Source organism: Sinocyclocheilus rhinocerous, unplaced genomic scaffold (assembly GCF_001515625.1).
Source record: "Sinocyclocheilus rhinocerous isolate Xijiao unplaced genomic scaffold, SAMN03320098_v1.1 scaffold6193, whole genome shotgun sequence".
In the NCBI taxonomy this organism is placed as follows: domain Eukaryota; kingdom Metazoa; phylum Chordata; class Actinopteri; order Cypriniformes; family Cyprinidae; genus Sinocyclocheilus; species Sinocyclocheilus rhinocerous.
In genome coordinates this window covers 62,899-78,259 of record NW_015641664.1, presented here as the reverse complement: position 1 = coordinate 78,259, position 15,361 = coordinate 62,899, and the positions used below count along the sequence as shown (strand labels likewise).

Below are 15,361 nucleotides of genomic sequence, written 5' to 3'. Positions count from 1 at the left end.
TTGTAATACCTATGTCATACCTTTGTCATTATACAAATTTATGTCCTCATTTGTCACAAAAACGCGCACACACACACGCGCGCACACACACACTAATCTTAAGCACGCAGAATAATGTGGACTTTTTTTCCCGGTAATTGTGCCTTTGAACGATTATGTAATTGTGGCATACATAATTTTAATCACGATTAGAAATTAGATTAATTGTGCAGCCCTAATCTCCATACAAAAATGATTGTAGTGTGCCATAACAGTGATAATATTAGATGATAATTTTGTGCAGTAGGCTTCAAACATCTAAATGCACAGTGAAAACCTGGAAATAAACAAAGTTTTATTATTTGAATGGTCACTGATAAAATAAGCAATCTGAGACCCTGAGCAAAGTGAACTTCTTTGTGTAAAACGTCATTCACAAAATATCTTCACTTCCACAAGTTATTTCAATGCATAGTTGTTTTTTGTGGTATAGTCAGTCCTGAAAGCACTGCAGAGGCAGAAGGATGCTGTTTTCATGTCTGTGAACACTGAAATACCATACATGGAATTATACTACATTTTTAAGAGATCGTGGCATGCAAATTACTTCTTATGAGGGGTACAGCTATATATTTTTTTTTTCAGCCAGAATAGTCGTAGTTGTTTTCCAATCACCTATTAAGTTTGCTGGATAGCTAACCTTGCTTCTCAGGTGATTATAAAAACCTCAGGAGTATGTGTGCAGTCTAAAAACATTTCTATGATGTGAGAGCAGAACATGTTTCAACTAGGAACTGTGTCATTCTGGTTGCTATCATTGCGGTGATCTAATAAACATACAATGCAACATGTATCAACACCATTACCTATCATCCCATGTCAATCATGACAGTCGAGGAACTACCATTGCCTCTTAACAACAGAACAACCTTTAAAACCTTCAGTGAACACATGTGGACTTGTTGTAGAATCAAATGGTCCAGAGATGCTTTTAGGTTCAGTTTTTTGCAGGGCACCAGCAGCTCCCAAACAATGTTTTCATTTGCCTGATGTTTCTATGGCACTGAGATGTTGTCTTTTGCTTGCAGGTGTGCTGATTTGTCTTTTGGAGGGGCAGCACAAGGCTCCATAAAATGACCCAGTCTGTGCATATTACCTCCAAACTGCCAAGTAAGTAGTTGTTTTTCTGCTCTCGGTAGATAGCACTGTTTCAAGATGAACACTTCTGCTATATTTGCATTGCAGATCTGAGTGCCCCTTTTCATGGCTCTACTGATGAAGAAACAGATCAAGGTGGCTCCTATTCAGTACAGACACCCTACGGATTCCAGCTGGACCTTGATTTTCTCAAGTATGTTGAGGAAATAGAGAGTGGACACAACATTCGGAGGGCTAATGTGAACCCTCGGAGAGGATCCAGGGGTGACCGTGGGTATCAGAGGAATTTAAATGTTGGGGGTCGAACCAGTGGCTGGACCTCCACTGAGTCTCTTTCCTCAACAACCAGTGAGAATGGCCAAACTAACCCACCTTTTCTCCAGAGCCCCATCACATCACCTAGTAAACCACTTTCCACATTACCAGTCATCAGTCCCAGTCTGCCTACTTGCTCCAAAGTGCCACCACCACCTCCACCACGTAACCCTAGGGTTGAGAGAACGCTCCTTGAAACTAGCCTTCGACTGCAACAGGAGCAAAAACAGTTTTCCAACGGGTTAGGCTCTAATTTGTTGAGTTCCAAAGCCAGTGGATCTAAAAGGGACTTCTCTCTAGCTTCTTCCCAGCTTGCTTCAGATGCCCACTTGCTACAGATATCACCTGTTGTTCAGAACCCCCTTTCTGGGGTCTGGACCAGAGCAAGTCCTCAAACGTCTGGAAGGAGCACTCCAGCCTCCAACTCAGGAACACTGCCTCCTGGGCACCTTCAGACAGTGCGAGAACAGATGGCCAATGCCCTTAGGCAGCTAAGGGAGATGGAAGAGAGAGTGAAAAGACTACCAACTCTAGAAAGAGAAGTTGCCATGCTCCGTGCTGAAAAAGAAAGGTTGGCTCATGAGCTTCAAAAGAAAACAGAAGAACTTGATGCAACGCTCAAACTGCAAGTCTCCACTGAGGCAGTAGTAGGAGCCTCCCAACCAGGATCCCTACCATTGCCGTCACTTTGGAATAAAAAGCCAGAATGCAAAAGTGATGAACAAGACAAAAAGGAAATAAAGAAACTAGCCACTGCTCCTATAGAAAAAAGATCCATAGCAGTAGGTGGTGACAGTCCCCTTGAGGCTGTGGTCGTCTTCAATCGCCAAGCGGTCAAGGATGCTGCTGTCGAAGCTACTATTGATGTTTGTCACGCAGCTATTGAGACTGAGACGAGTGTCATGCATGATGAGGCAATTCAGACTGGAGTGGCTACAGAAGATGTGGCAGTCTGGGTAACAGAATCATTTCTAGGGCTTCAAAGTGAGACAGAACGAGAAATTGATAACTTGCAACACACTATCAAATTTCAACAGGAGTCAATCCAGGTTCTTGAGACACGATTAACTCAAGTCAACCAAGATCTTGAAGCTTTAAGGGCTCAGGAAATTGAGAGGGCATCCAAGATTATGTTGGACAAAGAGACAGTAGCAACACCAGAGACAGCCAATGCCCAAATGGAAACATGTCCTGAAGTTTGTTCAGTTGGAGTGTTGTTTCCAGATGTGACTGATCCGGAGTACGTTTCAAAAAAGGATCAAAGCATTCAAACAGATCCTGTGGAAACTTCAAAGGAAAAAACGGTGGAGCTAGTAAGCATTGGTATCCAGTGGGAATGTCTAACTGATACACAAGACACTGAAGAACAGACAACTTCTGCAGAGGGTGAGCATTGTTATTTTCATAAAGCATGTTCCTGGTCATACGATGCACAATTACTCAAAGGTAAAAAACACCTTATCAATCTTTAATTAAAATGTTAATTAATTTGCTCTGCCTTGGTAGTGCTACTGTTGTAACACAGCCTCTCTAACATTTTGCCAGTACTTAACGCAGTGATAAATACAGTTCTGTCATGACAATTCGTGGAGAGTTTATTTGGTTTATTTGGTCTTGGCAGAATAGATCTGCTACGCTGCTGATGCTGCGGCAGAGCAAGTACCAAGACTTGCTATTGCCAATACATCTACAGATGTTGCTGTGAGCATGTAGAAAATACTGCTGCTGCACATACAATATATATGAAATAACCCCTATATATAACATACATTAAATTACTTCATAGCAGACCTATACAGGTGGAGCTGGGGAAGGTGGAGGGTTTCTAAGTATTTGAATGTTGAGCAGCAAGCTCATTGGCTGCTGGAATCGAAAAGAACCAATCAGCTGTGCCATGTGAATAATGTTGTGATGATATCAGATTGAGTTAGAACTTATTGGCCTGCGCCATCTAGAGTTTCATGACAAAAATGTGCATTTATGCAGTTATTTAAAGCTGGTTAGCATTAATGTAATACGCACTACGACATGAATCAATTCAGAATAGATAAGCCTTGGATTTATGCTTTGATAATCGTACTGAATATTATCCAGATGTAGTTTTTGATAAAAACGTGATTTTCTCACCTTTTTGCTCACAATTATGCAATTTTTATGAAACCTACCTATATTCAAGTGTTAATAAAAAAAGAATGCTTTAAGCTAGAATAAAACTGATTTTTTTTTGTTTAAAAGTAGAGGCTCTGATCTTTATTTTGGTGTATTGCATCTTCAAATATTCATACAGCAAAATATACTGGAGGCCATCAAATTTGAGTGAAAATCATCAAAATCGCTGGCGGTGGCTGGCAACTTTTTTCAAAAATGCTGGCGGGGAAAGAGTTAAATCAGTCTGTATAAGAGAACCACATATTTTTAAGGGTATCCATTGGAAAATCCCTTTAAGTGTGATTTCTTTGCAAAAAAGCTGCAGGCCCTCTGAAATCTATCATGAAGAGGAAGGATGGGAGTGGTGCTGGCGCAGCTTCCATCGGTGGCAAAAAGAGCCTGAAGTTTGTTGGAATTCTAAACGGAGGGTGAGTTACTAGAGCAGATTTTTAAATAAGGAAATACGAAATACCATTACTGTAGTAACAGACTGTGTCTCATGGCTTATTGCTTTTATAAAGTGGTAACAACAGTAATATGATAAAAGTCCATTTGATTTACGAAATTAAAATATTATTGTTAATGACAACAGTAAATCATTATTCTGCCAAGGAACAACTGTATATAATATCACTGGCTTCCAACATTTCTCTTCCAATCTTATTTCAGAACTGTAACTATCCATTTTGTTATTATTCGTTATATAAATATTTCAACTCAGACCGCAAATTATACCGAATTTCTCCTCCTAAATTCTCTCAGTTATGAGTCGACCTCTAGTGAAGAGGAAAAGGATGAAGAGAGTTCCTCTGATGGAAGTGAGGCTGGTGCGTGTTCAGACAGCAGTGTGGAAGAAGGGGCAGCTCTAGAGGACACATCTGATGAAGAGATGAATATAAATGTGGATGAAACCGACAGTGATGAAAACATGCCAGCTGGGTCAGAAGATTTAAAGGACCAGGAAGAGGAAGTGAAGGAAAAGTAAGTGCACGACTGAAATGTCCCATAATCAGAAAATAATTTTGTGGCTTAGCTTTGAGGCCATCTATATGCTAGCGTACATCTCAAAATGTGCTTTTAGCAGATATACACATTTAAATATTTGAGGTCTTTCTCTTGCAGACCAAAAATGACTCATCTTGTACAAGAGATATTTCTTTTTTAGAAAATGGTGATTCATGGCTATGACGTTGTTAAAGCAAACAATAATTGGAGGTTATCTTACAGGTTTGAACTAAGTGCCAAAATGCGTGAGGCTTGTCTAATTTTGAAGAACCACCTTAATGATGGAGCGAAATCAGTGAAGAGTAAAGAAGTGGTGGGAGCAAATCACACAAATTACATTTTATTCTCATTGTAGTTACTATTCCAAATTAATGATTTCAAATTACATTCCAGCCAAACTTAACCATTATGCTGTTCTGGTAACATGTCTAACGCAGTTGTCCAGCACTCACAGCGTTCAGCTGGAGTGGTTCAGAGTATCCAGTGCAAAGATGGCCCAGCCGTCACGTGTGTCAAATTACCTGATGGCTTTCTCAGAGGTCTCCCCCGTCCTGCTGGAGCACATAGCCAACATGACCGATGGCAACGGCAACACTGCCTTACACTACAGCGTCTCCCATTCCAACTTCACTGTGGTGGACCTACTGCTTGACACAGGTTAAGAGAATGTAGCTTTTTGGGACACATCAGAATAACATTGTAACAAGCAATTCAATTGAATAAACCATGGGAAAATGCACCCAGCTTTGGTAAACAACGTAATGTTTTGTTGTTGCATTTAGAATGCAGCTTACTATAGAGTGAATTCTATGTAGTGCATACTGCTTTTATTTTAAAATATGTGAATGTGAAACAAAACAGTCATTTCCAACAGTAGTATACAACATGGTTGTCACATGACCTAACTATCAACTATCTTGAACGTTTACATGCGTGATGTCCAGTTCTGACCTTTTATCCATCAAGAGTCTGTGTACAAATGTCTTAACGCTTAGACGTCACAACACACAGCAATTCCCTTGTAACTCTCGAAATGGAAGGTCAAGCTGTAAATAAGTGTACAGTTATACACGATATGCTAATGAGCTGTTCTGAGTTGTCTAACAGTTCGGGACCTTGTTACAAAACCTCAGTTGTGGATGTGTTGATGTGCAGGCATGTGCAATGTTGATCAGCAGAATAAAGCGGGATATACAGCTGTGATGCTGGCAGCGCTCTCAGCAGTGAAGGAGGAGGACGACATGGCAGTGGTCCAGAAACTCTTCCGTCTGGGCAACGTCAATGCCAAGGCCAGCCAAGTAAGTCACCCAGTTAATTAGATATTCATCTGTGATTATATCCTCTGCTAATTTGAAAAATGACATTTCAACGTACACTCATAAAGGTTCTTTATTGGCATCTCTTGTTCTTGAAGAACCTTTATCATCCATGGAATCCTTCCATATCACAAGGTTCTTTATAGTGGAAAAACGGGCTCTTATTAACAAGAAAAAGTGGTTCTTTTAAGAACTGTTGAGAATGAAAGGTTCATTGGGGAATCCAAAATGGTTCTTCTATGGCGTCACTCTTTTGTAAACTTTATTTTTTAGAAATGTGTACATACAGGTGCATCTCAATAAATTAGAATGTCGTGGAAAAGCTCATTTATTTCAGTAATTCAACTCAAATTGTGAAACTCGTGTATTAAATAAATTCAATGCACACAGACTGAAGTATCATCACAATTAAAAGAACCAAAGACTTAAACTACTTCAGTCTGTGTGCATTGAATTTATTTAATACACGAGTTCACAATTTGAGTTGAATTACTGAAATAAATGAACTTTTCCATGACATTCTAATTTATTGAGATGCACCTGTAGATACTGCTTGACTTGGTGTGCAATATTTTATTTTTATTTGCTAAAAGAAATGAAACATTAACAGAAATCTTTACAGAATACACCATATATCACTGTTCAACAGTTTGGGGAAATGAGGTTTTAATTAGATTTTCATATTAAACCTTTTATTAAACAAAGGTGCATTAAATTGATCAAAAGTGACCGTAAAGACATTTATAATGTTACGAAAGATTTCAAAAATTACAAAAGGTTTCAAATAAATGCTGTTTCTTTGAACGTTCTATTCTGCAATGAATCCTGAAAAACAATGTATCACAGTTTACACTAAAATAAAAGCTGCACAACTGTTTTTCAGCATTGATAATTGTAATAAATGTTTCTCGAGCAGTAAATCAGCATATCAGAATGATTTCTGAAGGATCATGTGACACTGAAGAGTAATGATGCTGAAAATTCAGCTTTGATCACAGGAATAAATTACATTGTACTATAATATATATATATAAAACTGTTATTTTAAATTGTAATAATATTTCACAATATTACAGATTTTACTGCATTTTTGAAAAGTAGTGTACTATTCAGATTTTTTTGGTATCAGCCAAAAAGTCACACTTAAAAATGTATGGATGTCATTTCATTAGATAAAAAAAAAAAAAAGTTAAGCCTTGCTAAAATATATGCAGATGCTACTTGTTTTGATATTTTGTATCTAATGCAATGAATGCTGTGTGGTATCGGCGTTTGGTATCGGGGCATTTTAACGAGTACGAGTACGAGTACAGGAGACCAGTATCGGTATCGGTGCATCCCTAGAAACCACACTGCACTAACTAATCTCTGTGAGGCTTAAGTGTCTAAAATCTTCACCTGTTATAAAATATTTGACAAAAACATTTTCATTTTTCAATAAAAACCGATGATTGCATTATTAGAGTGTGGATTAATGGAAGGGTTGGCTGGTGGACAGCAAGGATCCTGCAGCTGAGCGTGTGTGTTTTGTTCTGTCTGTGGTTAGGCGGGACAGACGGCTTTGATGCTGGCCGTGAGTCACGGGAGGCAGGAGATGGTGCGAGCGCTGCTCGACTGCGCTGCTGATGTGAACATCCAGGATGACGAGGGCTCCACTGCTCTGATGTGTGCGAGTGAACACGGTCGGCCTGAGATTGTGTCCTTACTGCTGGAGCAGCCGGGGTGTGACATTTCAGTCGTGGACAATGTGAGTACATCACAAGCACAACCATGATGAATATGTACATGACACAAAATATACGTAATACTGCAGCCTAAAATAAAGCCACGATTAAAGTGATATTTAAAGGCAGTTGAACATACTCTGCCAAGTGCAGTGCTATTTTAGTATCATTGAGATTCTATTATAGCTTTTATTCATTTTAAAGTTTTAGTTGTTGTGTGTGTGTGTATATAAATGTTGCTGGACTTGGCATTCAGTGTGAAAGCATCCAGTCCAACAATGCATTATGGGTAAATCCATGCTCTCTGACTTCTTTCCTCTAGGATGGCAGTAATGCTCTCTCCATTGCTCTGGAGGCATCCCATAATGATATTGCTGTTCTACTGTACTCTCACATGAACTACTCGAAAACGCAGGCGGATGTAAGTACTCTCACACTGACCACTCATGCAGCCCGTTTCTAACTCATTCAAGCAGAAACACATGGATTTTGACAATTTAAAGGGGTCATATGATGCGATTTCAATTTTTCCTTTCTCTTTGGAGTGTTACAAGCTCTTGGTGCATAAAGAAGATCTGTAAAGTTGCAAAGACTAAAGTCTCAAATCCAAAGAGATATTCTTTATAAAAGTTAAGAGTCAGCCACACCTACCTAAAACGGCTCGTTCTAACACACCCCCACATGTCTACGTCACAATGTGGGAAGATTTGCATAACGCCGCCCAAATGTTCACGCAAAGAAAAAAGGCGTAACTTTGATTCTCGCTGTAGTATTGTTGCTGCCGCCATGTCGTGAAGATGCTGTGTGTTTCGTTGTGAAAGCGAAACTACTTTGTTTGGTCTTTTAAAAGAGGACACAACTAGAAATCAGTGGTTAAATTGTATAAAAAAAACTATAGAATACCCAAGATATGTCACTTGTATAGTTTGGAATGGGGAAAAATGCAACTCTTAATATGGCCGCTCAATAGCAGGAAGCCCCGCCTTCTGAATGAAGGAGCCAATCGCTAATCGGTAAAGCACGTCACTGTAGCTGCTGTTAGAAGTCCCGGTTGCTATAGAAACGGTCAGCGCTCTGAGACGTGCGCTCAGGACTGTGCATGCACACTGGCTGGTCTAGCCTGAGAAATAAGCTTTTTATAACGCTATTTGAGCAAAATAAACATTTATGACACAGTTGTCAGATTTCATTTGTGATTTCAAATATAAAATTTAATAGTAAGCTTAGTGAACAGTTTTGGAGAATTTGATGTTTCCCCATTCAAAGTGATGGGAGCTGCACTTGCATGCCCGAGAGGCATTTTAAAGATGGCCGCCGAGTGACATGACTTGCCTTAAAGGGACTTTGGTTGTATTTACAACACTGTTCCAGAACACTTCAACCCAAATAATCAGATGTGTGCAGCACATTTTATGGAGGACTGTTTACTGATCCTAGTAGAGTAGACTACAATGCCGGCTGTTCTGACTCACAGACTGTAAGTTCACACGCTTGAGGTATTCGGCCAATCACAACGCACTGGATAGCTGGCCAATCAGAGCACACCTCGCTTTTCAGACCGATGAGCTTTGTAAAAATCGACGCGTTTCAGAAAGGCGGGGCATAGAGGAGAAAAAATAATGTACAGTATGTGGAAAATAGTGTGTTTTTACCTTAAACCGCATAAACACATTTCATTACACCAAATATACAAAATAATGTTATTTTTTAGCAACATCATATGACCCCTTTATTGACACTTGACAAGACTTGTTAAAGCGATGTGAGTGAAATAAGATATTTATTCAGAAAAATGTGGGGCGAGACTTAGCAGTTCGGAGTTGATTTGGTCATAAGCGGGTGTTACATTAAAAATTTGTATTAGTACATCCATTAAAAATTTAATTATTCAAATTGTATCATTCTGAAGAGAAATTAGAACATTAGCATTATATTATAAAGTGGTAACATAACTTTTGTGTTTGTTCTTTGTTCAGGTAGCATCCAAAGCAAACTCCCGAAGTCCGTCCAGTCCTAGAAAAACATGGCCCTCAGAGTGACACATGAAGAACAACATTGATATAAAAACAAGACTAACTAACTTTACTGGACGACTAACAATGTCTTTGTTACAAGTTTATATATATATATATATTTATATTGTATTCACTGATTATTCATTTTTATGCACATATTTAATGCACAATACTGCAAAAGTACTATGTAAAATACTATGTAAACATATTAATGTAGGTAAGACCAATGATTTTATTTACTTTTCCTGTGTATCTACTATAGTAAATTTCTTGTACTACCATGATGTCAGAGTTTAAAATAAGGAAATAAGGTATTTGGGATAACGGCAGCTTAGCTGTAATGTTATTGTGATCACATGGTTCACAAGCTGAACATTTGTTTTGGTTAGTGGTCAGAATGAGAATGAAATATTGCAGCAGATTAGAGTGAATAAGTCACATTCGCTTGAGAAGCTCAACCCCTCAATAATTATTAAACACACACATTGAGGCTTTATAACACAGGCAACCTGTGACGGCCATAATTATGTGCGGTTTGAAAAAGGGCAGCAACAAACACCTAGATGAACTCCACCCTTGTTTTCTACCACAGTGATTAAGTTGGCTTGAGAAAGTAACTAGTAACTTGCTAATCATGCTTGCAACATGCTAGAAACATGCTAACGACATGCTAGTAACTTGCTAATCATGCTAGAAATATGCTAACGACATGCTAGTAACTTGCTAATCATGCTAGGAACATGCTAGTTACTTGCTAATAATGCCAACAACATGCTAATCATGCTGGAAACACGTTAGCAACATGCTAGTAACTTGCTAATCATGCTAGCAATATGCTAGTTTACTATTTCTAATCTATTTATCTATCTATCTGTTTATTTATGCATCTGTCTATTTAACTATCTATTTTTCTGATAGATTGTATTGCCTTCAAAACTTTAAAACTGCTTCAAATTAGTTAAAACTGAAAACCCTCAAACTTTAAGCTTTTAAAACTACTTCAAACTTTCTGGCTAGGCTTTTTCAAACCAACTTAAAGTTTGTCTACAAACTTTACTATCTAGTTTATTTTTGTCCTCTGATCTAACTGGATAAAACTCAGCCATTACATATATAGTCTGCATTGTCTGGATCAGATGTGGCCCTTTAGCGGAGCGTCTTGCGATCTGTTCTTTGAACTGAAAGGACATTGCCTGACTTTGGAAAAGAGAAACATTTGGCTTCTAGACATCTTGACCGATCACAGAAAGATTACAGAATTGAACTTAAGAACTGAAACGGAATGAAATCAGGAATGGCCCAAAACATATCTGGATAAATCAAAGCACTTTACACAAATTAAGAAACCAGGTGTTGAGTTAAATAGCTGTAAAAGTCTTAAACTAGAATGTTTACTGTAGATTTCAAATACAGACAATCTTTATTTTGTCCAAAGATGCTGCAGCAGCTCTGCAAACAGGCTAAGGAGTGTTATAGCTGTCCTTTAGTTGCTTATCTAAACATATTTTGACTATTCAATTGTATTATTATTATTATAATTCTTTTTTTTTTTTTTACCAGGCCCCAAGTATGATTTTGTATGTTTGGTCTGTCAGTATTTTTGGTTTATTGTCCGTTTTACTTGTTATCTGTGATTTGTTTAAATGATTGTATCATGCGGTGCAGCTTCTGCTTTTTCAACTAGCATTTTTTTTTTATATACAATTAAAGGAAAAAGGTATAATGTCAGTTATTCATTAAGAAAATTCACCTATACACTACAATAGTGGATTTTATTAAGTTCTTAGCAATGCATATTACTAATCAAAAAATATATTTACAGTAGGAAATTTACAAAATATCTTCATGGAACATGATCTTTACTTAATGTCCTAATGATTTTTGGCATAAAAGAAAAATCGATAATTTTGACCCATACAATGTATTTTTGGCTACTGCTAAAAATATGCCCCAGCGACTTAAGACTTTTTTGTGGTCCAGGGTCACATATGAAATCATAATAAAAAAAAATCTTTGAATAATTTTTTCTTTGAAACTGAACCTTTCAGTTTATCAATATTTGCATGTGTTTAAGTATAATATTTGATGCATCAAGCTATTATGGCTCATGTAGTATGATAAAGGCAAGATGAAGCTCACACTTTAGGCAAAAATAAAACTGCTTTATTCAGAGGCCCGAACTGAGCTAAAATATGCAATTTGGTGCAGTTAGTGATATTAATATGGACAAAAAGAAAGATGAAATTCTGATTGTTTGTAATAGCAAATAAACACATTCTTTATAACAGTACAAAAATATTGAAATACTACAATATAAAATATTGTCACTATTTTAAGGTTCAATTCTCACTATTAACTATGACTTTTGTCTTAATAAACTCCTAATTATTGTTTATTAATAGATAGTAAGGTAGCTGTATGGGATAGGATTAAGGCATCTAAAATATGGTCATGCAGAATTAGGTATTAACATGTGCTTTATAAACAGCCAATGCTAATATGCATGTTAATAAACAACTAGTTAAAGGCACAATATGTAATTTTCGCCGCTAGAGGGCGCATATTCAAAATAAACAAATAGGCAAAGGCGTAGTTTGATGAAGCCGTGACTGAGTGTGGAATCATGGGAGTTGTGGTCTTCACAGCCGATGCAATCTGACGGGACTCGGGCAGAAATCATGTTCATGGATGAGCTAATGATTTATTAGCGTAGTAGAATGAAGCAGGGTGAGGCTGAAAGCCGTCGAAGCGAAACGAGGCCACTGAACGAGCGCGACACACAGCTGGAAAGCAGTGGAGCTTTTATTATGCCACAGTTGACCGCTTCCGCTGCTTCCGGTCGTGCGTATGTGGGGTAAAGCAGCGCTGTTTTATCATACTAGATACATTTGAAAATTATGTTATAATGCTACTCTGTGCGGTCGTCACCGGTCTATTAAAACGCACAACATATTAAAGCGTCTTTGGTGTTTCCATGTTTTCTACAAAACAAAACCGGAAATCGAGGGGTTATGACGTCATTGGCAGGCGACACAATGACACGCTCCGTGTAACTAGTTAAAATTGCTTATTTCTCTGGATTTAAACATTCTTCGAAACATTTGGGATAATGTAAGTACACAAGTCAGCAAAATATATAACACTGTTCTAGTGGTTTTTGGATATTTTAATAAAAAAATCTTACATATTGTGCCTTTAATGCCAAATTTACTCTTATGTTTACTTAAAATCAGTAAACATTTCACGACCTGATGGATCTGATTGCCTTTTACTTGCTACAAAGTATAAACTATCAATCTGAGGGCAGAACGCATGTAATTCAATTCTGCAACAGGTTTTTCATCAAAGTTTTGAACATGTTGATAATTTAGAGGCCTTAGAAATTTGCAAACCACCTGCCGATTTTTCCTGCTTCCAACACATGAAATTCAAGAACTGACTGTTCACTTGCTGCCTAATATATCCCATCCCCAACAACACGCTCACTTCACCTGTCAGTGACCTATAACTGGGAATCAACACACATCAAGTCAATCACTAAGTTTGTGGATGACAACACTGAGGAGGGACCGATTCATAACAGAGACAAGGTCTGCAAACTATCAGAAAGGTGTTGCGTTAACAATCTGGCGCTGACAGCTTTTGAATGGCACTGAAGCAACACTGAACTAAAGTGAGCCGAATAATGACACTTCTGTCGAAACTGAACTCTTCATAATTGATTACAACACTAAGTATTTTCCTGTTTATCAATGTGAGGTGATGCAATGCTTTGAATCCGAACTGCATAAAGCACTATATAAATAAATGTGATATAACTCACCGTTCACGCTCCAATCAATTCCCAGTGGATAAAATATGAAATATTTTTGAGTCCCTTAGAGAAATGCATCATATTACAGAAGTAAATCAGATGGCTTATTTCATGCTGTCTTCAGTGAAACAAATATGCTACTTTGACTAAAACAGCATACATGAAAGATAAACGACCCCAACTTCATAAAAAATATGTTCCTTTAATAATACACACTTAAAATATGAACTGCAGGTAGTAGTGTGAGGTGTCCTTACGTGAGAGCCACGAGACTGCGGCTATCGCTGGAATCCATGTTGGACCGAAACACGACTGCATTCATAGAACTGAAAAAGCTTAAGTTAAATGAGCAGAGAAAGCGCGGAAAGAGCATTTCTGTACGTTACGTGTAGAAATCCAGTCTCTGTATCCTGATCAGCCACTAACTACAAATTTTTAAAAATAAAGACACGTTTGGCAACATAATCAGTGTTTCAAAGGGAGCCGGAAAGGAAACATTACCTAGATGTGGCACATGATCCAAAACTTGTTTATGAGGTTAATGAGCTACTGGGTTCTTCTCCGTTCTCGGGAGGTGTCCTTTCTGATAAAAGTGTGCCGACATGCACAAAATTACATGAGGTTTGGGGACAAGTCTGTTTCTGGCTGCTGCGAAGACACTCCTTCCAGAAAGAGTGCGAGAAAGCAAAGGCGGGTTGGGGAACCGGAGAGGGCCGTATTCACTGTCACTGCTGCTGAAGGAAGTAGAGGAGGCTGGGAAAGGAGACGCCGCTCATCAGAGGTGCTGCTGGAGGAAGTACAGTAGCATGATCTCGTAGTGCTCTCCGGACTCAGGACAGCGGATGCTGTGTCTCTCATTGGGGTAGATCTACAGAGAACGCAAATTAATTATGTGGCTGAGGGGGGAAAAAAATACTAACATTATAAGGTTATATTTTTTTTTCAAACCTGTAGCTGATATGGCTTTCCTGCACGGATGAGTTGAGACACCAGGAAGTTGGTGTGGAAAAAGTGCACGTTTTCATCAAGGAACCCATGTAAAATAAGTAATCGGTTTGGCCTTGAAGAAAAAAACAAAAAAAGCACAAAACACAAAGAAAATATTACTGATAATGCATTCTGGAAGGGGTTATTTATATTTGACTGAACTGAAGAATGTATTTTACCTCGATTTAAATTGGGGGAAAATTGAAAGGGTATCTTAACCTTATAAAGCCTACTGCATCACATTTAATATTGACACACGTCAACATCAAATTTTGTCACACAATCTACTGCATGCCTTCTGTCATCTGATTTTATAGTTTATACTCTTTTAGCAAGTAAAAGACTTTTCAGTGAAAAATAAAATGTCTGTCAGGTTGTGGTTCAGAACTCTTTTTTTTTTTGCTGTGAAGTCTTTGGTTCTTATAAAGAAAATATAATATCAAATAACTTTTATATTGTTAGTAATATTTCAAGATGAACACTTACAGGACTGAAGCAACTTGGGTTTATTTGAGCATCCATACATTATTTCTTTTTAGAAAAGTTTACAAAAGAAAATTTGAGTATTGAATATGAAACACTGATCTTTTGAGGAATGTGTATTTGCTCATCTCTGTATTTAATCATCATTGTATTGCATCCTACAATTCGAATGCAACGTTTTTGCATTCGAATGTTGATTTTTATTTAAAATTTGACGAATATTCGAAATTCAAATTTTTTTTTTGACAGCCCTAACTCTCACACGTATATTTTTTTTTACATTTTGGGAGGAGTAAAGTTTACATACATTGGCATGCGAAAGCTTGGGAACCCCTTGCAGAATCTGTGAAAATGTGAATAATTTTAACAAAATAAGAGAGATCATACAAAATGCATGTTATTTTTTATTTAGTACTG

General features: G+C 37.8%; 2 protein-coding genes and 1 long non-coding RNA gene across 3 annotated transcripts in view; 1 reads left to right on the top strand and 2 right to left on the bottom strand.

Moving 5' to 3' along the window:
- The window catches only part of kank3 (KN motif and ankyrin repeat domains 3), a 21,466-nt gene extending 11,161 nt beyond the window's left edge, over positions 1 to 10,305 (top strand). Inside the window, exons 2-11 of the mRNA XM_016572025.1 lie at positions 1,068 to 1,149; positions 1,225 to 2,838; positions 3,920 to 4,028; positions 4,363 to 4,581; positions 4,828 to 4,918; positions 5,043 to 5,262; positions 5,761 to 5,903; positions 7,468 to 7,668; positions 7,968 to 8,066; positions 9,622 to 10,305. Of these exons, the coding sequence (XP_016427511.1) occupies positions 1,113 to 1,149; positions 1,225 to 2,838; positions 3,920 to 4,028; positions 4,363 to 4,581; positions 4,828 to 4,918; positions 5,043 to 5,262; positions 5,761 to 5,903; positions 7,468 to 7,668; positions 7,968 to 8,066; positions 9,622 to 9,684 (2,796 nt within the window). The 5' untranslated portion in view covers positions 1,068 to 1,112 and the 3' untranslated portion in view covers positions 9,685 to 10,305. The remainder of the gene's footprint in view (positions 1 to 1,067; positions 1,150 to 1,224; positions 2,839 to 3,919; positions 4,029 to 4,362; positions 4,582 to 4,827; positions 4,919 to 5,042; positions 5,263 to 5,760; positions 5,904 to 7,467; positions 7,669 to 7,967; positions 8,067 to 9,621) is intronic.
- A 3,351-nt stretch (positions 10,306 to 13,656) lies between these two features.
- LOC107755277 (uncharacterized) lies at positions 13,657 to 14,528 on the bottom strand. The gene is made up of 2 exons (XR_001641675.1): positions 14,423 to 14,528; positions 13,657 to 14,342 (listed from the first exon to the last, which is right to left on the bottom strand). It is a non-coding gene; the product is annotated as an uncharacterized LOC107755277 (long non-coding RNA).
- Positions 14,529 to 15,243: 715 nt separating this feature from the next.
- Positions 15,244 to 15,361, bottom strand: part of LOC107755272 (dipeptidyl peptidase 9-like) — a 20,110-nt gene continuing 19,992 nt past the window's right edge. The window contains exon 18 of the mRNA XM_016572018.1: positions 15,244 to 15,287. Coding sequence (XP_016427504.1) covers positions 15,244 to 15,287 — 44 coding nt within the window. The remainder of the gene's footprint in view (positions 15,288 to 15,361) is intronic.